The 27,878-nt window shown below is 38.8% G+C and overlaps 2 protein-coding genes across 3 annotated transcripts in view; one reads left to right on the top strand and one right to left on the bottom strand.

Annotated features, from left to right (window-relative positions):
• Positions 1–27,878, top strand: part of LOC311096687 (integrin alpha-X-like) — a 569,425-nt gene that overhangs the window by 374,546 nt on the left and 167,001 nt on the right. The window lies entirely within an intron of this gene.
• eif3c (eukaryotic translation initiation factor 3, subunit C) lies at positions 193–27,859 on the bottom strand. Of its 2 annotated transcripts, XM_084136003.1 has the most exons (23): positions 27,718–27,859; positions 26,319–26,434; positions 25,103–25,168; positions 24,829–25,018; positions 24,345–24,470; positions 20,163–20,214; positions 19,903–20,027; positions 19,659–19,783; positions 16,747–16,992; positions 15,747–15,888; positions 10,560–10,685; positions 10,056–10,149; positions 9,788–9,975; positions 8,483–8,707; positions 8,210–8,401; positions 6,653–6,824; positions 6,347–6,506; positions 6,201–6,266; positions 5,944–6,031; positions 5,692–5,857; positions 4,751–4,792; positions 871–921; positions 193–608 (listed from the first exon to the last, which is right to left on the bottom strand). In XM_084136003.1, exons 2-23 carry the CDS (start codon positions 26,414–26,416, stop codon positions 532–534), a joined length of 2,817 nt encoding a protein of 938 aa, XP_083992129.1. In that variant the 5' UTR covers positions 26,417–26,434; positions 27,718–27,859; the 3' UTR covers positions 193–531. The 2 variants fall into 2 exon arrangements, with proteins under 2 accessions (XP_083992129.1, XP_083992130.1); XM_084136004.1 differs by lacking the exon at positions 871–921 and having other exon boundaries at positions 27,718–27,857.

The following is a 27,878-nucleotide window of genomic DNA, read 5'->3' as shown; positions in this document are numbered from 1 at the left end:
GCTTCCATAGACTAACAGGTGACTTTTTCAAGCAATGGTAGAGTGGTTTCTTCCAATACTTCATGTTTGCTTTATCAAAACATTTATTGTGACACCTTAATTCAGCATACTGAAGAATGAAAGAAAATATTGTTGCAATAAACCAGTGCATGAGATTGAAACCTCAACACAAATGACTGACGGAAACTCTACTTCGTTTTGACTGAATAATGTTTATTAATTCACCAATTCACCACAAAAAACTTGATATTTTGTATTATCTCCATAACTGCTACTCCAGAACCCTCCACACTGTAAACTCAAGTACTCAAATAATACTCAAGTACACAGAAAAACATGGTAATTGTGGTGCCACTTTATGCGTTGACAATAAAAGCGGGTTTATATGTTTTGATGTTATCTGCAACTAAAGCACTGCAAAACAGAGGGTAAGGCTGATGTAATGCAACAGATCTGGAGTTGAAGAGCAAAGCAGATGAACCCGCAGTCTGGTTCTGGAATGAAGCCGTGTTTGAACAGGCTGCACTGGGATCAGTATGAGCTCTGGTTCTGGTTCCTGTATCCTCCTCGCTGGTAGTTCTGTTTCTGCTGGTAACCTCCTTTCTGATCTATAGCAGTGACAGAGAGCAGAAACAGACAGCGATATTGAACTTCAGAAGTGATATATGTGGCATTTACTGTTCATATCACTGTTTACACTAAAGCTGCTTTGAGTTTCTCAAGGAAGAATAAGATAGTGAGCAAGAAAAAGTAAAGGGGGCCTTAGAACAACCAGATGGAGAGTTGCCACCGCATTCATTGGTGAAGGTAGAAATTAGTGAACAGGTGAGTAAGATGAAGAGATTAATGATTTAACATGTTCATAACCACCTCGTTGGTAACCACCTTGCTTCTGTTGGTAACCTCCCCTCTGGTCTCCAGCTGCATAGTGAAAAGTGTTTAGAGGACAAGCACTTTCACCCACAAAAGCACTTCAACACACTTTTTCAGCAACATTTCACAGCAGCCGCGTCAAGTGACCACAAGTGACAAGCACACAAGTGTACAGTCTGAGTGTGTATGGATTGTCATTAGGGGTGTAACGGTACACAAGCCACGGTTCGGTACGTACCTCACTTTTGGGGTCACGATTTGATATGAGTTCGGTACAAGAAAAAGCAACAAATCCCCAATGCTAGGTTTCTTTTCATGTATTTTGAGCAGACAGTAGTGCAAATCACAGTTTGTCCAACTAGAGGCATTACATCCCCCCTGAGGTAGTTGCTACAGAATAGCCTTTATGGCGCTTTTCCACTGCATGGTACGGTACGGCTCGGTTCGGTACGGCACGCTTTGGCGCTTTCCCACTGCATGGTACGGTACGGCTCGGTTCAGTACGGCTCACTTTTGGCGCATTTCCACTGCATGGTACGGTACGGTACGGCTCGCTTTAAATGGTACCACCTCTGTTGAGGTTCCAAGCGTACCGTACCGATACTAAAATGTGACGTGAAAACACTGCAGATCACTGATTGGTCAGACAGAATCATCACTTCCAGCGTCATTGTATTTACGACACGAGACACTAAACCCACTAGATTTAAATAGCCAATAGACAACAGCCAGCGCTGTAGCGCCTGTTTTAAAAGTATTTGCTTAAAAAAAAAAAAAAAAAAAAAAAAAAAAAAAAAAGAGTATAAACTTCAAAAAAAGAAATGGCTGAATCGTGGTCAGTGGACGAGGTGCAGACGTTCCTCTCGTTGGTTGCCGAGGAGTGGATGGGGAAACACGGAATGAAAAATTCGCATTTAATATGATGATATCATGGCAGTAGAGACGGCAACTATAACGATCAGTCCCACCCACTTTGAAGCGGTACTAACTGCAGTGGAAAAGCAACCGAGCTAAAGCGAACCGAACCGTGCCGTACCGAGTCGAGTCGTACCACGCAGTGGAAAAGCGAAGCGAGCCGAACCGTTCCGCGCCGAGTCGAACCGTACCGAGCCGTACCATGCAGTGGAAAAGCGCCATTAGTGAAGGGCCGCAACGACGCGTCACATTAATTATTTACGTTTAAATGTCGAGTAATGGCGGCTTCTGCTCCCGCTCCCGCGAAGCTTTCAGTGCATGTGCCATTTTTTTAAAAGGTGTGTATGCACATGTAGACTAGAGACCTGCACTCCTGCGGGACCCAACGCAACAGAGTGCGGCGCGGGAATATACAGTTAGTTCTGATGGCCAAGTGCGGACGCGGGCGGTAATGCACTCGTGTGTGTGCTGGTTGAGGGAGAATAAAACGATTCGCGGGACTCCCACAAAATAGAAATATCTATAAATTGAACATCTAAAAACAAATAAATTTTCATTTATCTGTTGCACAAAAGCAACAAGAACAACTAAAACAAAATAGAAACGATTTACAGGCCAGTCTCTATTTATAACATGTTTGCAGCGTTGAACAATGTAGCCAATCACAGACATATGTGTTGATTTCTTGAACGCAATGGCCAATCAGATGCATTTAAAATAGAATCTTTTTGTTCAGTGCTGAATTCTGCATACTGGCAAATCATCTGATTATAACAAACAAAGTGTAGATATTATGAAAGATTCATTGTGCAGCCAGTTTCACTGATAATAACAGAGATTTGTGAGATCGTGATGAACTGAGATGTCAGCATTTTAGGAATTATTAAGGGAGAAATCCGTCCCGCGCGGCGCAGGTCTCTAATGTAGACTTTAAAAACAAACGACTAAAGCACACCTAACGCGTTTTTCAGGTTCGAAAACGCGAGGTGCACAGCACTGAACCATCACACAGAACGAGCAGTGCGCTGCGTTTTTTATGTTGCTAGGCACCACTGAAACAGCTGTCCTGTCAGTCAAGTAAACATCAAATCAGCCTTTTATTAACTATATTTACTTTGTTAACATTGTGGTAGTTACGGTTCGTGAAGTCGTTAAGCTCCTGCAACCCGCGAGAGCACCACAAGTTTATCCTCCATCATCGCACTCTCCGGGCGTTCAAGCAACTGTAGCTTAACTAGCTTTCATCACTAAAACGGAATTCATTCTCCATTCATTCGATTGGACAGTGGAAAAAAACGCGATGACGTCGGGCGCTCTTTCCGCTCTGAGTTTTTTTTTTAACTTCAAAAACGCAAGGCGCAGCAGGCGCATAAACAGCGCGCAGAACGCTCGCTGCCATAGGAAACCAATTGAAAATAGGCGCCTCTCACTCAAAAACGCGTCAGGTGTGATCGGCCCCAAACTTTATATTTACATTACCAGTAGCCTAGGCTGCAATATAGTGCATGTGAACCTTTTAGCAGATAAACAAGTGCATTTTCGGACAAGTTAATTGAGTAAATCATATTCCCACTATGGTAATTAATAACAGACTCTAGTAAACACATTTCCTAAATACTGTAGGCCTGTGACTATATACATCTTACATTTTATGAAATAGTACCATTAGTTAAAAATAAAGTTTAAAATCGTCACCTTCCTAAAATAATTGCCTAAGTCATTTTTTGACAAAAATGATTTTTTTGCATAAGTCATCTCCTCATGATGCTGGCCACCTCTGGTAAAATCCCCACATCCTCAGTTGAACAGATCATGCATTTCTACCCCTGTAGTATAATGGCCTATGTCAAGAGTGTGACTTAGGCTGTTTTATTTGGCCTAAGTCAAAAGATTTTACAAGCAATTTTAAAAGGCAATTTTACAAGCTTTTCAAGATGGGAGCTGCATCAAGAAGAACGAACCTCTGAAGTTATTTTTCATTTTTTTTTGTGTTTTCTGAGAAACCTGAAAAATTACTTAGGCAATTATTTTAGGAAGGTGATGATATTCAATTATTGGTTCCGTTTTTGTGTTTTCTGAGAAACCTGAAAAAATGACTTGGGCAATTATTTTAGGAAGGTGACGAAATGCTTCCTGTTCGCATATTTCATAATAAAATGACAATTACCCTTTCTGAAATACAATTTTTTTGTCATCCATAGATTTCATGTTAAAATAATATACAGATGCACTACAGCTGATATATTGTTGTTATTATTATTTATTGGAAAGTTTGCCAATGGATAAATCGGCTAATCCCAAAAAATAACCATTAGATTAATCGTAAAAATAATCGTTAGATTAGTCGACTAATCGAAGAAATAATCGATAGATTAATCGACAACAAAAATAATCGTTAGATGCAGCCCTACTTGAGTGTATTAAACACTAAGCAGTAAACAGAATGTGCACGCTTGCTTAGGTCATATTTTGTAGGGCTGATATAAAAAAAAAGTTATTTGGTCACGATCAGCTACAAAACTGAAAAGCATCTCTTGTGTTATAAAATTACAAAAAAAAAGAGAAATACACCTATGAAGAGTTTAGTTTTTGCACTCCTGTCATCTTTTTCTGCCTAGCTCCAGTGACTGGCACATTTTGGATGATGTCCACTACCCCCCCTCATTATAACAGCAGTAATCAGTGTGTAGACTACTAGCAAGCTCTCGCGTGTCATCTGAACTCTTGTTTTGTGTTGGTGCGTAGATCGTCTCTTCTCTTGCTCTTTTTTCTGTTGTGGTGGTTAGCAAACAGCATTGCATTTCTGCGAGCACCTGCTTCTGGATTGTGGCGTGGATCACCTGTGACTGACTGTATTCATCGTCTGACTATATGCACCAAACTGTGACGGTACCGTTACACCCCTAAACTGACATATTCTTTCATGGTTGAGTGTTCAAATGGCTTTGTAAATGATAATTACCTCTCTGGTAGCCTTGTTTCTGTTGGTAACCACCTTTCTGATCTGTGTGCGAGAAAGAGAGGTTTAAGTCATGTGAAATTATGGTGGGATATATATACAATTTTGATCAAAAATGTTTCAACATATTTAATATATTTTAAAATGTAATTTATTTATTTGATGGTGAAGCTGAATTTTTAATCAAAGGCAGCCATTGAGAGCATAAGAGCATCTTTCAAAAACACAAAACAGATTTTATTTATTAAACCTGAATAAACCCTAATTAAATTATAAAATATAATACCCATTAAATATAATAGCATTTAAATAAAAATAATAATAAAAAAGTATATAAATAATCATAATTATCAGTAAATAATATTATTTTTCTATTATTCTTCAATTAATGTTCTGAATTAACATGTGGACCAATAATGCGTTTTTATTTTACAAATCATTTTTACAATAATCGTAAAAAGAGTAATTAAATTCTTCATTCCTGTTTACATACAATTTTCATAATTCTGATTATTTACCAAGAAGTGTGGTTATTTTTACCGCCATTATTCGCATACCCCAAAGCACAAAATATACAAAACACATTTCTATGGACGTATTGGATATTATTCTGCGCTGTGATAAACATGGCAAACACAGCAAATAACATAGGCATACGCCACATGGTTTGATGCGATTATTGATATACGATTATGAGCTTAATCACATTAGAGTTGTTTACACGAGGTAAAGTTTAATCTCAATATTGCCAAAATCCCATTATAATTGCATTATGAGGGTGCATGTAAATGTAGTCATTATTACTAATTAAATTATAATAAAATTACATTAAATTTAAAGAAATAGTCACTTATTCCTTACATATGGTTATTTTAACATATAAAATGATCTTTATATGAACGTGATCTTTAATCAATCTTGTTTTTCCTGAAACGAGTATATACCTCTGTTGAAGTAGCCTCCATAGACGCCCTGTTTGAGGTCGAAGACACGCTCGTTGTTCTCCATCAAGCCGCCCAGTTTCTCGGCGAGCTGCAGGGCCATGTTCTGCAGGGATGTGGGCTCCGTCCTGTGCATCACCACTGTCTGAGTCGGCTGGTCTAGAGATGCCTGACGGACGACACACAAATGAATAAAGGTACCAGTATGGATAGTGGATGGAATAGTTAGGGTAAAACTGGTTGTTTTTCTTTTACCATGAGTTCTTCATTGATGATCATCTTGCTGATAATGCTGTGCACTGTGGGTAACTCCAACTCAAACATCTCTGATAGAGTCGCCATACTGTAGAACACAGAGAAAGAAAGTAATGAAGAGCTGCAAAATCACTGGGCTCCATTTAAACCATTCAAAAGGACAGTTCAGGCAGAAATAAAAGTACTGACATCTTTAGTAAATGATAACCAATTCTGGCCATGAATATAGCACTAGGCTGTGTGTTGATCACATGTACCTGATTGAGTCATACACGCTACTGTAGGTGAATAGGTAAGTGCGCAGCGACTCCTCCTGGATCTTCCTGTAGGTTCAGAAAACACAACCAAAAGTTAATCGAGTTTAAATGTGACGCTAAAATGATGTCAACCATCGAGTCTCTACCTGACGAGCATTTCCCGCACACACTGGGTTTCTGGGAACAGATCCCACACTTTGCTGTTCATCTTCTCGTTGATGATGAAGGAATGGCAGGTTTTCCAGTCGCCCATCTTCATGGCCTTGCTGGCAGCCACAACGTGCTCCCTCATGCTCTCAGGAGGACCTGAGGAGGAAATATAGAGAGAGAGAGAGAGAGAGAGAGAGAGAGAGAGAGAGAGAGAGAGAGAGAGAGAGAGAGGTTATTCGTATTACTGAGATTAAAAGCCGATTTGTATCTCCCATCTCTCCTCTCCTCTTTCTCTCACTCACCCAGCAGTGGCTGTCTCTCGCCCACCCTCAGCTGGTGGTGGAACTGTTTGCTGATCATTCTGCGGCGGGCATCAAACTCGTGTGCCGCCATGTAAGGGATCTCCAGCAGCATGGCTGACACCAGGTACACACACTCCAAGAGCTCCAGATTAATGTGCATGTGGAACGGCACCTAAAAAAACAATATGACAAACATTTAAAGTCATAGTTCATCCATAAATGAAAACTTCAATCACTTGGTAACCCTCATATCCATTTTCCATATTTGATGTGCTCTATGCATGTGTATTGATGAATGTCTATTTGTGAATAAAACTTTAAACTTGGATTATTATTATTATTTTGCAAAGTCTTTAGGTACTTTTTAAAGACTGAATATTGATTATTTGGACTTTCAATTGATGTACAAACATATCCTCCAACATAACCTCGATCTCGTCAAATTTACCCAGCTACAAGCATCAAAACTGGGGATGAATTATATTGGTAACCATATCATATCAATCAATAAGTTTGATTATTTTGATGAGTTTAATAAGTCTAAAAGAACGAGTTTGGTTATATGGAAGTACTTGCATAAATGTATACTTCAAGTGTTTTGCCATTTTAGGGCAGTGTTAGGGCTTTTTAAGCAGGCAAAATTGTATATAATATAATATGTTCATAATATCAGCCACAACCAGAGATTGTGGTAAATTTCATTGCTGGCCAAACTTTCTATATAGAACCTAGAACTGTTTATTGACTGGTTTCACAAACTGATTTGATTAATAAGCTCTTGATTCCATTATATTCCAAACTTGGTGCAATATTGATTTGTTTTGATATATCTCAGGTACAGCACCATATTTCTTAAGAAAAAAAAAAATCTCTCTCAACTAATACTGTAAGCTATACAGGGAACCCTGTCAGTTGGTACATTATTATTATTACATTTTAAAATTAAACTATTAGTCCAAATTATTAAATTCAATGGCTATTTAGTTGCCATCTTATTGCTATATATTTTTAGATATAATAATCAACACACAAAAACTGAGCTGTATACCAAAATTTAATTTCAAGAGCACATAAACCGATCATCTCTTCCTCTTTCGTTACAGCACTAAATAAATGGTATGTTGGTATTATGTACGAAGTCTTATGTAATCGCTCAGTGTTTCAAAGACGTCAATTAAACGGCTTGTAAACTGTCACATAACGTTCCATATACCTCAGGAAAGCCATTTAATGTCCATTTCTTGTTAGTTAGCTAGAAAAAAATAACTATACAGAGCAGCATTTTGCTAAATATATGAACTGTACTACACTTTCACAATATTTTTACTTAACCTGTTACTGAGGTCTTCATTATATAATGTATTTTTGAATAAATCTCTCTTGAAAACAAAATATTACAGCCCTTATAGAAACCCTTACAACTGCAACAAATTTTTTTATTTCAGCCCTTCTTGGACTTCAGGCATCAAAGTTAACAAATTCAATCATATATTGAACATGAGCCACTGCAGTGATTGATTTCATAAGAGCGAACTGTCAGGTGTGATGTGGCTGTACCTGTCGCCTCTTCTCGATCTTCTCCTGCTCAGCGTTTCTCTCCTGCATGTTCCTCATGAGGAGTCCCTGTCCCAGCAGCTCCTTGGCTCTGCCGCTGGACTGGATGTCCAGGAGGGCGTTGTGGGCGTCTTTGATCATGCCCTGACGGAAAGCACAGATGCCCAGCTGCACCATGGTCCTGTTGTACAGGATCTAAGAGATGAGAAAAGTTCAGCGAGGAAACTCTCAAATCACACAAACCAACTGTTCTTCAGAGAGAAAGCGTGTGTGAACCTGGACAGGAGGGTCGGCGTGCTGGATGTTGTCCTGTAAGTGGCTCATGAGCATGAGGTCTCTGGCCTGGTACCAGCGGCTGTGCAGGGCATGATGGTAGATGTGGCACAGGATGGCGCAGGTACGGATGCGGTCCGTGCGGTCTTTGGAGTAGATAAACTTACACAAACGGTCCATGATGATTGCACTGTCCTCTCCCTCGCTCTCCTCCTGATCCTGCTCAGACTAATGGACAAAGAGGCCTGAGGTTAGGAGTCTGAATGAATGGACCAGTTAGCTGAAACCATCTGGTTCCTAGAGGTGTGTGTGATACTGACAAAAATCTCCATTTCTGGGTTTTTGTCGATAACGAGACGATTATTTCTTGTCATATTCTTCATAATCTGTGCGGTGGTCAGTTCCCAGCACTGACAGAAACGTAGTTTTTTATTATTATCACCTTAAATTAATTTCCAGGGGCATTTTATAAAGGGCAATTTTTTCATAATGTTCTTAGACATGCATAATCTAATGTGTTCAATTCTTACAATTAATCAAATTCATTTAGAATAAGACACTATAGGTTGTTACCAATCAAATAAAACCAAATCCATTTTTGCACTGCAGAAGTGGCAGAGAAGCTGCTTCTAAAGCAGTATTTAGATGTATTTACACTGCAAGTACAATAATATTCTAAATATTGAAAAGGATTTTTCTTAAATGAAATGGTCACTGTAATTTATTCAACCTATTAGTTCAAACACCTGATTAATTCGAGGAACAAAGCAAGTGACTTGCTGAATTCAGAACCGCATACTAGCGTACTACTGCTATAGAAAGATAGGGTAAATGTTGTACGAGTTCCGAATTCAGGAACTGTGAATCATACGATTTGTTCAAAAACGCTGATTCATTCTGTAACAATGATATGATAATGATAAGTAAATACAATAAATACCAGTTTGCAATAAAAAGCAGCCTTTGCACATGTAACATGGAAGCGAATGGTACCAGAAGCCTTGCACAAGTTGCAAATGTCCACACATGCTCTTACATTAAAAATAAGGTGGATATCACATAGAAGTATAAAACTAAAACTCAAAGGGGCATTATTGCTGCCATCTCTTGAATTGCAGGGTCTTTGTAATGGCATTCTACTAGGCTTCATAACACAGTGTTTTTGTTTGTTTTTTGCGAAGTGCGAGACATACACAACATTGTCATCTTCCACATTGTTAAAACAACAATTATGATATATCTTCGATGATACATGTCACACACTCCTACTGGCTCCACATCTTTCTCCATCGATGGCGAGACACTCACCTTTGTCTCTCCCTGTAGGCCCAGGCTGCGACGGTGGGCTTTGTAGTCGAACTTGTAGTACGTGTGCATGATTCTGCGCAGGTAGATGCGACACACTTCCTCCGTGCTGCCTTTAGTCTCCAGATACTGCAGCAGGCGGTCAATGATGCCACACACACGGCCCTCGTCCTTCAGGTTATCAACATACTCTGCAAGAGTGTGAGAGGAAGCTTTATCACGACACACGCGGTCCTAATGAGCGCAGAGGTTGAAATCTGTCTGTACTCACCCTGAGAGTGAGGGTCTGTGTTCTGCATGATTTTGGTGAACTCCTCATCCATCCGCTCCACCAGAGTCAGGATACAGCCACGTACTCGGAACGGCTGAAGAGAGGAAACGCAGTTCATAAACAGCCTTACTGATCACATCAACTAAATTACACAAGCAAAAAAGGCCCATTGTCAAAAGTGTAGCAATGCATAAAGCACTGCTTGAACATGTGCGAAATCTGGGAGGGGAAAACATTCTCCCTCATGTGAAAGTCCCAATTAGGGCTGCAAAATTAATTGAAATAAAACCGAAATGGTGACATGGCTTAGTGCAATTATCAAACCGCAAAGGCTGCAAAAACTATTATCAAAAAAATTAATAGTATTAAAAGACATTACACAATAGGTTAAAGTTTGAAAATGAAGAAATTAAGACAAAAAAAAGTATTATTTTAGTTTACATTACATTTGTAATTGGTCAAAAATTAGCATGAAATGCTGTTCACGTGACATGTAATACTAACCTGGTCAGAAATGGCCAGGTTCTCGCTGTCCTCGATGATGTTTTCTCCGATGAAGATGTTGTTGTTGTTGAACAGGATGTCCAGCAGCTCGTCGATGCAGTCCAGACACTTCTTCCACATATCCACCTAAAGGAGGGTGAAACAGGGCATAAATGTAAAGACTGGATTACACTAGACCACTTTTGCACATATTCTTGCCCTGACTTGCAGTCAGTCTGCAGATTTGGGCCAAATTTTGCATAAAATGGCATATTGTATGATGGGCACAAACTAGAGTTCTGCACTCCCGTGGGACCGATGCAAAACAGAGCGGCGTGGGACAAATTTTGAAAGGTCATTGCGGGAGCGGGCGGGATGATGAAGGTGCACTTGGGGGTGCGGGCGGGGGGGGATGATACGCTGCACTCCCGCAAATTAAATATGAGTGTAAAGTAAAATATATAAATGATTAAAGTAGCGTACATAATTTGTAGTTGTGAGGGAGATTCTGTTTGGCAGCAATAAAAACGTTTTAAGCAGCCTAAACTTGGATGTTGTCGTTTGGGGTAGGGCGGGGCCTAATCTCACGCACACTTGTTTAGAGACAATTCCTTCCCGCTGCTCCGTGTTCGAATTCAAAAGCTTCAAGTTCAAAATAGACAGTATGGACGAGGAAAAGAGCACCTCTAGTGCTTCAGATATAGGCCTAAGCGCTTCAGATGTAAGCACTTCTCTAAAGAAACGCACATTTACTACAAAAAAAAAAAAACACGAAACCTCAAATCAGACATTTGGCAGTCTTTTTTGGTTGTGCATGATGGAGAGGGGAATCAACTACCTTTTGCCTGCTGCGATAAATGCCAAAAGGTGTGAACATACAACGGACACAAATTGTATTTTTTTTTCCAAGACCTTTCGTGAGACAGAAAGTGAACATACATCCTGCCTGCCGTCTTGCGGGCATTTGCGGGCGGGAGCGGGACATAATATCACTGATGCGGTTGGGAGCGGGACTAAAAATGACAAATCTTTGCGGGAGCGGGACTGAACACTGCGGGAGCGGGACTGAAAATTGTGTCCCGCGCAGGTCTCTAGCACAAACTCAGATTTTTCTTTTAGCTTCATATTATGATTTTGTCCAATCAGAGGATATTAAAGATATTTTTGAAGCATGTCGATAACCAGACAGTGGACGGGCCTCACCAGAGCATGTGAGCGGAGTGGAGCGCGAACGCGAGCGGGCGGATTTTGGACAGAGCGCAGAGCGGCATTTTTAAACGGACAGTATGGAATTTTTCGCCGCTAGGGGTCGCTAACCTCTTTACAATAACAAAGGCGTAGATTGATGACGCAACATTTGCTAAGAATTATGGATCTTGTCGTCAACGTCAAGCCGACTGATCTAATAATGTTTATGGATGACTGAATACATCAATGTTTTTATCATGACTGTGATATAAAGCAGTTCAGGATTGCTAAGAGACAGCTATCAGCTCCACACGCAACGCAAGTCCTGCGCATATAACTGTACAACTCACAGGTCAGTTTATTAGACAAATTAAACTTGTGAGGTAACGCAACGCTGTTTCACTTGGTCTAACATTACACTATCACTCTAAACTGCATTTGAATGTGTTGAAATGTATGTTAGTTTGTCTGTATGAGACTAGCAGTAAGCTAGATCAACATTAGAATAACATACAGATCATATTCTGACATTTTATCATTGTTGAACTATAAAACATTGATTAGTTTTATGTAAATGTGCTCACCTGTTTAATAAGTACATGTAGGAGCGGTCGAAGTCTCGGACGTGGAGCTCTCGTTTATATACTATGGGAGCTCTCGGCATCTCGAAAACACCGCGCTGATATTGATTCTCGTTTTAGTTCTCCTTTTTTATCCAAAGTCTGCTTGCCATGGTCCATAATGTTTGAACGAAACAACAACAGAGTGCAAATAGACACTGCGAACTACACATTTGTCCACGTCTGTCGCTTTGGTTACTATCAGACGGCTCTGGTTCATAGCTCTGGTTGCTATGGCAGCACGAGCCGAAACCAGGGACAACGTGGATATGACGCCATTGACGGCGACAAAACGGAAATAAAGAAACGGGACGTGTCTTTGAATTAAATTACAAATTTCTCCTGGTTTGAAAGTTGTTGGAAACAGTCGGGATAATGCAAGTACACCACAAAAAAAAAAAAATATAACATAGATATAGTGATTTTTGCTATTTTTAAAGCAAAAAAGTTACATATTGTGCCTTTAAAAGGACGGAGCGTCGCCCTATATCCCGCTCTAATTTCGCTCCGCTCACACCGTGAGTCTGAAGCATGATGTTATTTGATTTTGGAAAGAAAAATCCACGTCTTTTCCTCGCCTGGCTAAAGTAGCTCGCATTGTGTTCAGCATTTGAGTTGAGCGCGATTCAAACTGCGTTGAGCACTGAGCGATAAAGCTGAGCAGACGCTGGGCAGACCGGCCTGATGTGGCTTTGAGCGGGGGGGTGAACAGCTCCGTGAGCGAGGAGCTGAGATTCTCACCGCTCCACTCCTCTCAGATAAATTGTCCAGTTACATTCTTCAAAACATTAGAAAGTCATACAGGTTTGAAACAACTTGAGGGTGAGTAAATGATGACAACATTTACATTTTTAAGTGAACTATTCCTTTAAACATGTTTGATATTTTGAGTATTGTTTTCATCTGCCACGTGTCTCCAAAAGAGGTGCCTGTTTCTGCATGAGTTTGTCATGTTTGTGCTGACTTCTGTTAAAGTCTGTTAATGTGGGATTCTCAGTAATTTAGCGTATGATGCCCAGCTTTTCTCTGTAACAATACACAAAGCCAGCAAGTGCATGATGCCTTGTGTAGTGCATTACAGCCTTGAGGACATATGGCCTTTTAAAAAGTCTTGATTTTGGGTACTACTAGAATAGTTTTGCATGCTTTAAAGGAGTAGTTCACTTTAAAATGAAAATGAGCCCATGATTTACTCACCCTCAAGCCATCCTAGGTGTATATGACTTTCTTCCTTCAGACGAATACAATCGATGTTATGTTAATAAACACTGACGCTTCCAAGCTTTATAATGGCAGTGAATTGTACCCATCAGTTTGAAGCTCAAAAAAGTGCATCCATCCATTATAAATGAACTCCACACGGCTCTAGGGGGTTAATAATACATATGGATTCGACTTGTAAAGCGCATTAAGTGTATAAACTTATGCGAGTAATGCAACGTACTGCTGATATTTACTCTACACCATGATGCAACTATGCTACTACTGACATCACAAGTTGCGCTTTAGGCGCAAGTAGACTGCGCATGGGCGTAAGCTGAAATTTTACTTTGAAAGGTGTTAAATATTAATATTTTTCTTACAAAAACTCATCGCTTTGCTTCAGAAGGGCTTTATTAACCCCCCGGAGCCATGTGGAGCCATATCACATCCAGGGCACCACTTGTTTAATCTTTAGCCCTCAGGCCAACGATACAGATCCTTAAGAACAAGGACAACAAGACTTAAAGGGTTACTTCAGGATTTAGCATTAAGCTTTATATTAGTAGAAAACCTGTAGTATTTTAGAATTACCATGCTTTCCACCCTCATATCCCCCTGAGACAAGAGATTTATGTATTTTTTGTCTGGAAAAAATCCTCCGATGACGCAAAAATCGTCATTTTGCGTCATCGGAGGATTTTCTGGCCAGAGGCTAAAGACTACAGCCAGTAGATGGCGTTGTTCCGCATGTTTTCAACCCGCCCATAGAGGGTGGGATCTCACTCACTGAATGTACACAGTGTCAGCCGTCTTTCTTTGGAAGCTAAGCTAGCATGCTCTTGTTCTGTGGAGAAAGCTGAATAGTAGGAGAAAGCTGAGTAAGTAGGGGTTACCATCCTCCTTTTCCCGGACTTGTCTGGCGGGCGAGATCGTTCAAAATGTCCGGGATTCAGTTTTTGCGTTCTGCGGTCGCCATTCATTGTTTACATGCACACCTTTTGTTTCAATCTAACTGAATTCATTCCGATTGGTGAATCTGAATGTAGTGTTTACATGAACGCTAAACAAGTGATCGGTTGATGTGCGTTTTACCCTTGCTAAGAAAATTCCCTCTCCTCCGTGAGAGATGGGAGACCGGCGCGTCTCAGTAATGACGCCACCGGCCTCGCGCCGTTCTCCCGCGGCCGTCAGCCTCGTCCTGCTCACCACAGTAAACATAATGAATGAATGGCGACTGTAGAACGCAAAAGCCGAATCCCGGACATTTTGGCCGATCTCTAGAGATCCCTGGCAAACTCATCACGTAGGCTAAGTTAGCCTTGTAAGCTTTGTTGTTTTCAACTGCACACTCTTACCGGTAGGCGTGTCCTCCTAAGGCAGCGAAGCAAGTGCATTCTGGGAGTTGTTGTCTTTCATCCACATAAGCCAAAAATACATTTTCTGGCTTTTCTCAGTCTAGAAAGCTCCAAATTCAAAAATTTCTTCACATTTCTTCTACTTAAATGACCTATTTTAAATACACATTCATCTTCCCAGAGGTGAAGTATCCCTTTAAGGACAGCTTCTTCCAGTAGCAATCCGGACTCTAAACTCAAAAATGCACTAAAGGCAAAGGCCGGGGTTAAAATACTATTCCACTCATGTTATTTAACTACATTTATTATTTTTTATTCCAATCTCTTCTTCTGTCTATACTGCTGTCTTATGTAATGTGCAGTATGTCAACGTGCAATTTCACCACTTGAACACTTTAATTATTAAGACTTGAAACAAATGCACTAAATAAGAGGTTAATGTGAATACTAAGTCTGTAACTGTACTGTATAGTCTAGAGTTTCTTTCTTGATGTGGTTATATCGTTGTCTGGTTATATGGTTGTATGTATGCCCTTCAAACATCATTCAGGAGCAGCACTCCTAATTTCTTCGTATGCAAATATGACAATAAATGCATTCAATTCAATTCAATAAATGTTTTCAATTTCAGGGAGTTCAGAAACAGTGACACTGATATAGAGAATAACTCCCGCTGGAGGGACTTTGTGTTTTGTAACTTTGCAGACCTTTTTCATGCTCAAAGAGCAACATAACACACTGAAGAAAGCTGAAAATGCAAAAAAAGCATAATAGGTCCTCTTTAAGCTGAAATGCTTGATGACTGTAATGTAATACCGTCAGCACGCCAGAGAGCTTCTCACCTTCATGAAGGCAGCTAGGTTGGGGTTGTAGTCGTACAGGGAGGCGATGATGTTGAACTTAATCTTGACGAGGATGCCTTCACCGAGGTTATTCTCATTAGAAATGCCAGCTAAAGCATGAAGGAGCTCGATCTGAGCAGCTCTGCATGACAAGAGAACAAATACATTTTTGTTGTGTTTATGCCTGTTCATTTTTTTACCATGTAAAAATGACAAGCTGAGTAGCAAAACTACCTTTCAAAAGTTTGGGGTCAATAAGAATTTCTTTCCAAAGAAAAAACACTTATGCAACAAGGACACATTCAATTGATCAGAAGAGTAAAACATTTATAATATTACAAAAGATTTATATATCAAATTAAAGCTATTCTTTTAAACTTTCGATTAAAAGAATCCAAAGGAAAAAAATAATGAAGCAGCACAACTGTTTTCAACATTTATAATAATAAGAAATGTTTCTTGAGCAACAAATCAGTATATTAATGAATTCTGAAGGATCATGTGACACTGAAGACTGGAGTAATTAAGTTTTGCATCACAGGAATAAATTATTTTAAAATATATTAATATAGAAAACGGTTTTCTCAAAATATTACTGTTTTTACTGTATTTTTGCATCAATGCAGCCTCTGTGGGCATAAGATACTTTTTAAAAACACACACAGAAAAAAATTCTTACCAGCCATCATTCTTTTGTCGTGTATATTAAAAATGATATATATTTAAAATGAGTTCTTAGAAATATACTTTTATTGTAAACATTCTATTTTCAAGTAGTGACTAAAAAAATTTCTCTTGAATACACGAGTGCATAAACTTGATAAAACTGTACTTTTTAGAAAATGATTATTTCATTAATCATGAATATTGAGTGGTCATACCATCTGAAAACTTTGGAGTCCACATAAAAGATTAAATTATATGATTGTTTTTAATATAAAATGATTGACATGAGGGTCTAGCAGCTCAACTCATTGAAAGACTGATGATGTTTTCATACCTATCTGTTCCTTTCTTTCCTCTGGCCTGCAGGATCTCGCTGAGTTTCTTGACCACGACAGCAGTATTGATCTCTGTGCCTTTGGCGAACATCTTGGGCTTCTCCTTCACAAGCGGCGCGCCACCCTTCACAGTCTCCCATCCTCCTTCCTCTCCATCTCCCTCCTCCTCTGCTCGCTCCTTATTCTTGTGTCTCTTCTTTCTTTCCTCCCTTTTGCTGTCGGCCGGCTTGTCGCCGTCTTGAGCTCTGTGTGGGCAAATGATTATGAAGTCTCAGTGGAGTTTAAAAGACACTTGATGCCATTAAGGCACAAAGAGAAAAACAGTAGAGGTGTGTGATAGACAATTTTTTTTATCTCGATTCCGTCAAGGATTTTGGCAATAACTATAATTAGATGATATTTCGCCCAGTGTGTTTAGTGATATTAGAATAATAAGACACTGTTACCAATCAAATGAAATCAGTATCAACAGAATCCACAAGTGGCACAGAATCTGCATCTGAAGTGAGATTTAGATTATGAACAATTATGAAATTATTTGTTAAAAATAAAATGATATTTTAAATATGAAACTAAAACAACAGTTGGTATCGGTAAATTAATAATTCACCCATAATTTACTATTATGAAGACTTTCTTCTTCCAATCGAACAAAATTGCAGAAATTTTAAATAACATCCTGGCTCTTCCCAGCTTCGTAATGCCATTGAATAGAGTGTACATGACTTATAATAGGGACTTTAAGCAGCAGCAGCTGCACATGCGCGAATTTCGGCCGTTCCACGACTACATCGTCACTGACGCTGTATTCACACTGGAAGCGTTTGTACAGCGTCACAGCAGCAGCTCCAAAGCTATATTCAAGTGAGCATTTTTAATATATTTGTTTTTATAAACTTGATAGTCTTAAGTTTAACATGGAGAGGTGTAACATTCTCAAGCAACAACAAACACAACCAACAAACACATCCAAGAAAACTGCTCAGATCATGCCGTTTCAGTTGTACAAGAGAGCAAACTATGCGGATGAAAAAGCACACTCGGGTTTGATTTGGGTAGTGCTAGAGCCTATATAGACTACCTGTCTGTGCATTACATAATAACTAAAAGAAATATCATGCGCATATATATATAGGGTTAGCGAGTGAGTGAGGCTGGGTCATTTTGTGTAGAGTTGTTCTTGCGTTCCGATTAAAAGTTCTGGAACGGACCCTCCCTTGTCTGTCATTCTTCAGACGTTACAATATTAAAATTTTACAATATTTTGTCCACCAAAAGTGCCTTCACTTTAATTGAGCATGAGCACTTCACTGTTGCTCATGCGATGCTCTTGCTCCCAGTGTGAAACTGCTAGGCTACTTCTTGATGTTCTACTGTAACCGACTACTATGGAAGAATAGCCAATTTGGTCTAGTCGATAATACGTGACAGATTAGTAGGGTTGGGAATCGTAAGAAATGTTCCGGTTCTGATTCCGATTACGCCAAACAATTCCGGTTCCGGTTCCCATTCAATAAAAAAATATTAAAACAACTAATAAAAAATAGTAGTAAGGGAAAAATCCACAATCCTTTTTGTGTTTATTTCTTATACTTGTCAAATGAGTTTAACAGACTGGTAATGTCAACAAATTCAACATATTAAGCAATTTTTGCAAAAAAATATTTTTTTCTGAAGGAAAATAAAAATTTCTGCATTCTCTAGAATAATTTGGGACCTCTCCTAGCTTATTGTATCTCCAGCACCTCTCAGAAGGGTAGAATATGCTTGAACACCCATGTAAGTGTGTGTAGAACAGATTATTTTTAAAATCGTTTTGAATGATTGATTCATAAAGACTTTACTTGTTTCATTAGTGGATAAATCAGCGCTCTAGCGGTTAATAAACAGAACTGCACGCGTCTTGCGGAAGAACATTGTAGCCGGAGCTACTTCTCTCTATTTATGTCTATGATGAGTCACGCAGGTACTGGGCTACTCCGCAGCGGCTGCGATCCGCCAGTCTAAAGTATAGTCCGAGTAAAAACACGTATTGCAGGCTTAACGTAGTAATTCAGGATAAGACAAAAACACGGTTTGAAAAAAAAAAGGCATTCATGATGCACTCGCTCATTGTATACATTTTGTAAATTCTGAACACAAAGAACTTACGGACTGCGTCTTTATGAATGTTTTGAAGCATCAGATGTAATCGATACACTCGTTATCTGAAGACAGCGACTTTCAAAAGGTGATTTACAATATTTTGGTTGCTACAGTAGACAGTGTTTATACTCGAATTATAAACTTATCTCAGTACTTCTGTGATCATTTGAATATTTGTAACAGAAATATTGATACTGTGTGATTGTAAAGCTGTTTCATATTGACAACTGCTCTCTCTGGGTCAACGACAGCGCAAACAGATTTGAATGTTTAGGGGTGAGGTTTTTGTAATTTAGGAATAAGATCGCGTGGGGATATTCTCTCTCTCTCTCTCTCTCTATGCGTTGATGTCTGACGCAAAACGTATTTGAGTAGCGCGAGGGCTTTTCAGTGCATTCTATTACTATTTTAATATGAGGTGAGACGTCGCTATTAAAGGATAAGCTTCCAGCACTTCGCCCACCAGAACCGTTTTCGGAACCGAAACTTAGGAATTTCGCACGGTTCCGGTAATTTTTCAAAAACACTACCGGTTCTGGATAAGAACCGGTTCTCGGTTCCCAACCCTACAGATTAGACAAATTTCTAATGAAAGTGCAGGTAGGCAGACATGACCATAGTGCGTGACCATGCACTTGCACAAATGCAACCACTTCAAATTTTAACTCGTACATTCTCAAAAAATGGTTGAATATGTCGACCATTTTGGTCGCAGTCTAGACGATACACATCACACACCCCTACTCAACAGCTTTGAAGCACATACTTTTTGAGGAAAGCCGTAGCCAGTGACGCTGCATTTCCATCAATGTCTTCACTCTCACTGCCGCTGTCCACTGTATCAGAGGCCCAGTCTTCACTCTCATTATCTTCACTGTCTGACTCTTCATCCTGACACAAAGACAAAGTGGTGAATGAATGGTAAACACATGTTCATGGTAGTCACACAGAACATTTCAAAAAGTCGTTTTGGGGTAACTGATTGACAAACGTGGAGTGTTTGGACTTACAGCAGCACCCTTGAGGAACTTGTTGGCCTCTGGTGCTTTCTTCTCCTCTTCTTGAGGCTTCTTCTTCATAAAGCTCTTGGCAGTGACATCATCATCGTCATCATCATCATCACTCTCTGAGGATCCTACACGTCACAGGAGCAAAAAAAAAAGAAAAAAAAAGAGTAAATGAACAAGACATAAGACACACCATTACACTATTTCATAATACAACTTTATGGAAAATTGACAGCAGCTCAAGGATAAACAAGAAGGCTAACCACTGCCAACATCATCCTTCTCCTCCTCTTCTTCAGCTGACTGCTCAGGGTTCTGCAATAAAAACAAAGCAAACATGAGACTGACAGCAAAAAAAAAAAAAAAAAAGACAATAAAACAAAAGCGTATAAATTACTGTTTTTATTTTAATTACACTAATGACAATTTAAGGAAAAAATACTCAATTCTTATGAGAGAAAGGTTTCTTTGAAATTCTGCAGGGTTTCTTAAAGGGGTCATAATGGTACATGCACTTTTACAAGTTGATTGTACTGAAATGTGTGTTGGCAGTGCCTGTACACAACCATCATAAAATGATAAAAATCGTATTAATTTTTTTATATCTTCTTATATGTTTTCCCCTCTCTCAAATCAAGCCGTTCGACCTTGTGACGTCACAGGGTCGGACGCCCCTCCCACGATTGTTGATTGACAGCAGCGCTTCAACACAGACCCGCCCTCGCTCGTGAGCGAGCTGTCAATCATAGTCCGCGCGTCATTGTTGATACGCTGGAGCACTGTCTATGAGCAGAATGGCGTCTCAGCGATTGTGGTGTTCTGTTCTTGGGTGTAATAACGAACACAGCAGTCATTTTGATGTTCCTAAATCTGAACCGCTGAAGACGCAGTGGCTGAGTTTTGTTTTCGAAGGGAATACTCCCCACGATCAACGCTTTCATGTTTGCCGAATCATTTCTCACCAGACTGCTTTATAAACGAGGGTCAGTAAAGCTGGTTTTGCTAAGAAGCTGCTCCTGAAAAAAGGATCGGTACCAACTATTCGTGTTCCTGCTGCACCTCCAGAAGAAGAAGTGAGTGTAACGTTTTATTAACCTTTATATTAATCTTTGCAAATCGCTAGCACACTTCACGATTAATGCGGCTAAGGTTTACACTCAGGTACATTACGGCATGTTTTCTATGTACGACGTTCTCAATATAATTCATAATCCCACGTTTATAATGAACAACACGTTATGGTTATTGTGTTACAAACGGTGTACGCACAGAACAGAGGGGCGGGGTGAGCCAAGCTCATTATCATTTAAAGACACATGCACTTAAACGGCTGTTTTTGACCAGGTAAAATTAGTGTTTTCTTACAATACTAATGAGAATTTTTAATTAAAGTATATTACAAACTTTTAATTTAGACCCTAAAGAATCATATTAGCTTGTACAAAAATGGCATTATATGACCCCTTTAAGATCCTTTTTAAGATCTGCAGAATAGGGTTGGGCGGTATTACGGTAATATCGTATACCGCGGGGTCTTAAAATAGCAACGGTATCAGTTTCAATACCGTCATTACCGGCACTTATATATAATATATAAATATAATTTATTTAATGCCTAAAAATGCTTATGTGTGGTTGTCATCAAGTGACAGTGTGGAGGAGAAAGAGAGAGAGATAGAAGGGAGAGGCGGTAAATACTGACGGCAATTTGTAAATTGTGCAATGTAAATTGTGCAATGGTGACTGCGACAGATGGAAACACCTCTAACCTAATGTCGCATCTCCGAAACAACCACCCACTCACTGCTGCGAGGATGCATTTTGCCCTGAGTTCATTAAATAAGTGCATTAGTTCATATTTGTTAAAATATTATAATGTTATTTTTTTCATCTATGTTGATAATGAAAAGTGAACAGCACAAGTAAGATGGGATGCATACATTTTTTCATCAACCAATTGCCTGGATTTAATAAATAAGAATCAAATATAGCAGACAATAATCATGACATGATCGTGCGCTGGCGCGCCGCGGTCACTTGCATTGAAATCTCATCATAAATTAACCGAAACTCAGTGTATGCCTCACAGACATGACAGATAGGCCAATATCTAAAAAAAGATTTTATGCATAATACAGAACTTTTAAATATAAACAAAACCGAAATTCCTTAGGACTCTTATTATGAAATGTCTATGCTTCCAGCTTCTCATTCAAAAAGATGGAGATAAAATACACCTTCTGGCAATCATCTACAACAAATTACAATATAATTAGGTATGGTAAAACATGGTACTCGCGGTAAATCAAGAAAATGAGATTTAGACAAAAAGACTAACTGTGTTGAGCTATAGAACAATGATTCGTTTTCTGTTGATGAATGTATACAAACAGTTGCTCACCCATCTAAAAATACACATAATATATTAAAGTGTCTTTGGTGTTTCCATCGTTTCTACAAAATAAAACCAGAAATCGAGGGTAACGCGGGTATGATGTCATTGATTGGCGACGCATGGTCACGGTCTGTGTCCTGGTTAAAACGGCTAATTTCTCTGGATTTAAACTTTCTTAGAAACATTTAGGATAATGTAAGTACACAAATCAACAAAATACATAACATTGTTCTAGTGGTTTTTGAATATTTTGATCCAAAAATAGGGCTGCTCGATTATGGAAAAAATCATAATAAAGATTATTTTGGTCAGTATTGAAATCACGATTATGTAACGATTATTTCACATGACTTTGGGATCGTGTTGCATTTATTAAAAAGACACCTTTAAACAATTCTTAAAAAATTGAAATTTGAACACTTTTTGAACTATTAAAATAAATAATATAACAGATAATACTTCAAGTATTTTAATTTTCCCGCAGGTCTACCACTTATAATGCGGGAAATTCCCCCACAAACATTGATTCACTTTAACAAGTAGATTGTATGAGTAGCCTAAATGAATCCACACAGATTATAAAATCAAATCTATCATTTTAAAACTTTCGCAAAGACGCAATTTCACAAACCGCATGAGTGTTCAGCGGCGCTGCGTCTTCTGTCTCTCAAAATGGGTTGGACAAGGCAAGCGTCGAAACTACACTCTTCGCGTTTAGGTGTCGGGACATGACGGAATTGTCACTTGCACAATCGGGCCAGCATTGCATCGTAACTTGATCATTTTCACTTCTTTAAGTCTTATCAAAACATTCAAGTTGAGAGAGTTTACGGCTTTGGGAGGGGCGGAAGTGCGCGTGTCATTCAGAACACAAGACAAAATAGGAGTGTTCTTGCAAAACAGAACATGGCAAAAATAATCGTTTTTACTCGATTGTACTATTTTGGTGATTGTTGGGAGCCAAAATCGAAATTGAAATCCAATTAATTGCACAGCCCTATCCAAAAATCATACATAGTGCGCCTTTAAGACTTAAAGGGTTAGTTCACCCAAAAATGAAAATTCTGTCAGTAATTACTCACCCTCATGTTGTTCCAACCATGTAAGTCTTTCGTTCATCTTCGGATCACACATTAAGATATTTCTGATGAAATCTGACAGAATTCTGACTCCTCCATAGGCTTTCAGAGGGACCCAAACTCGCCGGCCCAGAATAGTTATTAAAAACATCGTTAAAATAGTCCAAGTGACTACAGTGGCACTACATGAAGTTTATCATGCGACGACAATACTTTTTGTGCGGAAAAACAACAAAAATAACGACTTTATCCAACTATTAGTGTTCCTCAATGTGGGCCTCTGACGAGAGTTCACGGGAGCGCCAGGACGCATGCGCGAGAACTGAGATTACGGCGTTCTTCTTCTACTACTACTTGTTACTGACTGCTCACTCCTTGGGAGTATTACCGCCATCTACTGTACAGGATGACGTCCCGACATTGCCGGGTGCGCAAAACGGTCTGTTCATAAGCCGAGGAAGACGTGCACTGTATCCTGTACAGTAGATGGCGGTAATACTCCCAAGGAGTGAGCAGGCAGTAACTTAGTAGAAGAAGAACGCCGTAAGCTCAGTTCTCGCGCATGCGTCCTGGCGCTCCCGTGAACTCTCGTCACAGGCCCACATTGAAGAACACTAATAGTTGGATAAAGTCGTTATTTTTGTTGTTTTTCCGCACAAAAAGTATTTTCGTCGCATGATAAACTTAATGTAGTGCCACTGTAGTCACTTGGACTATTTTAACAATGTTTTTAATAACTATTCTGGGCCGGCGAGTTTGGGTCAGAATTCTGTCAGATTTCATCAAAAATATCTTAATGTGTGATCCGAAGATGAACGAAAGACTTACATGGTTGGAACAACATGAGGGTGAGTAATTACTGACAGAATTTTCATTTTTGGGTGAACTAACCCTTTAAGGACCGGCTGAAACCCAGTAAAAATTCATAAACATGCTCATATACAAATAACATTTTGGCTACAGTTCAGTACCTCTTTATAGCTGACAATCTCGGTTTCAAAGTCCCTGTTGTATTTGCGGATCTTCTGGCGCAGTGTGCTCAAGGCTTTGGCGTTGTTTTTGTTCATCTTCTTCTTCCCCTCCTTGTCCTCCCATAGCTATAATGAAAGCAAACACTGTTGAATGCTCATGGAGAAGCATTAAAGGGATAGTTCACCCACAAATGAAAGCTCTGTCATCATTTACTCAACCTCAAGTTGTTCCAAACCTGCATGAATTTCTTTCTTCTGCTGAACACAAAAGAAGATATTTTGAAGAATGTCTGTAACCAAACAGTAGATGGAGCGCATTAATTATTTGGTTACCGAGATTCTTTAAAATATCTTCTTTTGTGTTCAGCAAAAGAAAAAAAAAGTATAAAGGTTTGGAACAAGTAAATGATGACAGAAATTTAATTTCTGGGCCTTTAATCATGTGACTTTAGATTTCCTGCTGGCTCCAGTATGATCCACAGACCTGGTTGAGATAGTCCTCCAGATCAGCAAGCAGGCGGATGTAGAACTGCGGCACGCCCTCTTTGTCCACGATGGCTTTGCTTTTGATGAACGCTCGACACAGCTGCTCAAATTCCTCCAGACATTTGGATATGTCTCGGATCTTCATGGCATTGCGGATCGTCTTGATAAAGTTGGTGAGCTCCTCAAACCTGAAATGCGTTTATAAATGAGGTCAGTGTGAACGCTCCTTAATTCTCGAGTCCCGACGTTGTACGTTGGCATCCCACACTCACCTCTTGTCCTTGGCACTGCGTACCACTCTTTTGGTGTCCTCCTCATCATCGCTCAGCAACAGGGACCTAAAGAGACACCAGCAGAGTCACTACTGCGTCACAACTGATCACACAACGACCCCTTTTCACATTTCCTTGCTTTTCAGACCCAGAATACATCATTGATGGGTAAACTTGTATAGTGGTAAAAAGGAGAGTACGACAAACTTGATTTTTCAATGCTATTTGTCCTTTGTAATGAAAACATTCCATGATTGCGCATTAGAAGTCGACCAATGTATTGTTTTTTACCTATTAATCGGCACCAATAACAGTTGCTTTGTGGAACTATCTGCAATAGTTTTTAATAAATCCACTGAAGACAATTACTTTGTTCATAACTAATTGCGGCACTTTAGAATTGCAATGATGAATTCTGTGCAGATGATCATAAAAATAAGTGCAATTAATCATTTCATTCTGTTTTGCTCTTGTCAAAGTTAGACTTTTTCTTGGAATTTTGTAAAATATAACAAAATTTAAAGTAAAAAAAAATAGGTCAACGTGATTTACTTTAATGGTGTGAAATTGTAGTGAATAATTATGTATAAATATAATTTCCCTTAATTGGATAGCAAAATGTGGATGAAATTTATACGGCACAATTATTGCAGTTCTCTCAAGTAATTGTGAAGAGACTGAATAACCGCAATCAGACGATTAATCAATAACTACGAAACCAAAACCAAAATAAAGTCATCTGTGTTATGATACTTAGCGTGTCACGTGTCACATCATCTCAATATATGCTTTAAATGTCAAAAAAATTAAATAAAATAGTCAAGTGGTCAGTAGTGATAATCCTTAGATAATGTTTTTGTATTTTAATTTATTTTTGGTAATTACAAAACATTCTTAAAGTTAAGTCAACACTGTTCATTTTCTAATAAAGTTAAGCACTATCTAATATTAAGAGTTTTTTTATTTATTTATTCATTCATATTTATTTTTAAAGCTACTGGCCAAACAATAGGTTATGAGACATATTTTACCATTTTAGTATCAGCAAATCAAAAACAGACAATCTCTAGTTTCCACAACTTTACAAAAAGAAGAAGAAAAAAAGGAGATTGAAGTCAGAAGAGAGGAAGAAGTCAAATCTCAGTTGCTGTATCTTCTTATATTTATATAGTTTGCAGTGTGTGTGAAAAGGGTCCGTAAAGAAACGCAGACTCACTGCTTATTGAAAGCAGTCCCGGTGGCTTTGGGGGTGATCTCATCGGCGGACGAGGATTCCTCCGACTCACTGTCGGATTTAGCGAAGAAACGTGACATAACAGATGGCTGCTAAAACTGAAATGAGAAATACAGAAATCAAGAGAGTGGTCAATAATACTTTCTCAAACCTACAAGGCTTTGTTTAGAAGCAATTAGGCTAACCCTATAATAAAGCCTACAGTATCATATTTGATACATGAATTGCAAAGGGCTCTAAATGATCAAAACCATCAAAATTATGGTGAAAAACCTGTCGCACACAATGTTGTACATGCCTTATTAGTCTGATGGATAGTTTATACAAATAAAAGGCCTTTTAGTATAACTGTAAACATGTCTTTCTGCTGGGAAATGTTTACTGATTTTTCTAAAGTAAATGTAAGAATAACTTTTATAATGTAATTAAAACTTGAGTTGACTTTTTTTCTTTTTTTAAATGTATCAAATTTGATTTTGGTTTATTTGTACATAATCTCAATAATCCTCCTTGTATTGCATTGTATAATATAACTACAGAGCTTTGATCATATAAAACTAAGCATTTAGATATAATCTGACTAGACATATTGTTGACAGATATAGTGACGACTTAAATTTACATGCATTTTACGCAAGTAGTTTGTTTACACTTATTTCAGTGACTTACATTGCAAGTTACCCGAATTTCATCAACTTTTTTTGGACATATAATAACAAAAATCCACATCACATGCATTGGATATTTAAGCAAATGAGGTGTTTTTTTCCTCATCGAGTATGAGCTCCATATTTTTACTGTAACTGTATATATTTGTACTGTATATTTTTACTTATTTTTATCATAAAAGCCTGATGTATCAAATATAATACAAAACACATAACGTTACAGAATTAAAGTTTCATTTCATTTAATTTCAATAAACTGTAAGAGAAATTATTACTTATTATCATACTTCAGGCTTTACAGGTTTAACGGCAAAAATTAGAAAATGACTAGGAGGTTTAAAACAAAATCCTTATGTAGTTACTAAAATAAAACAAAATGAATAGATATTTAATAAAAACTCTAATCCAGAAACACATCAGATAACGCGACTGGCAGCTTCTCCATTTGCTGATGAATGAACTAGTCTCACCTCACTAGTTCAACTGATTAAAGACCAAATATCTGAGCATTAATGGAAATAAACTATAACCAATAGGCCATTTAGTGCGAATGGAAAATATGTGACGGATAATAAACGATTGCCGCGTAGTTACATCAGTAATCGTGTGGACGTCGAGGAAAGCGTGTCGCGACCGGCGGTTTGAGGCCTAACGGGACCGCATGTGTACGCAAGTCCTACAGAACCGACAGATAAAGTAATGACAGACCGTACCTGTTACGTGCTAGAAACGTAAGATTCCTCGTTTGTAATGTCCCTTTGTGTAGATTTTAGATCCAGATTTGCAATTTAGTCAGCACAATTGACGGCGTGCGTCAAAGCCCTGTACTTCCAGAGAGAGAGGAAGAGAATCGATAGACGCGCCAAACCTACAG

This window comes from Abramis brama (assembly GCF_963993115.1).
Source record: "Abramis brama genome assembly, chromosome: 14".
Classification (NCBI taxonomy): domain Eukaryota; kingdom Metazoa; phylum Chordata; class Actinopteri; order Cypriniformes; family Leuciscidae; genus Abramis; species Abramis brama.
Note: the sequence above shows the minus strand (reverse complement) of the source record. Positions and strands in the feature narration are given on the sequence as shown.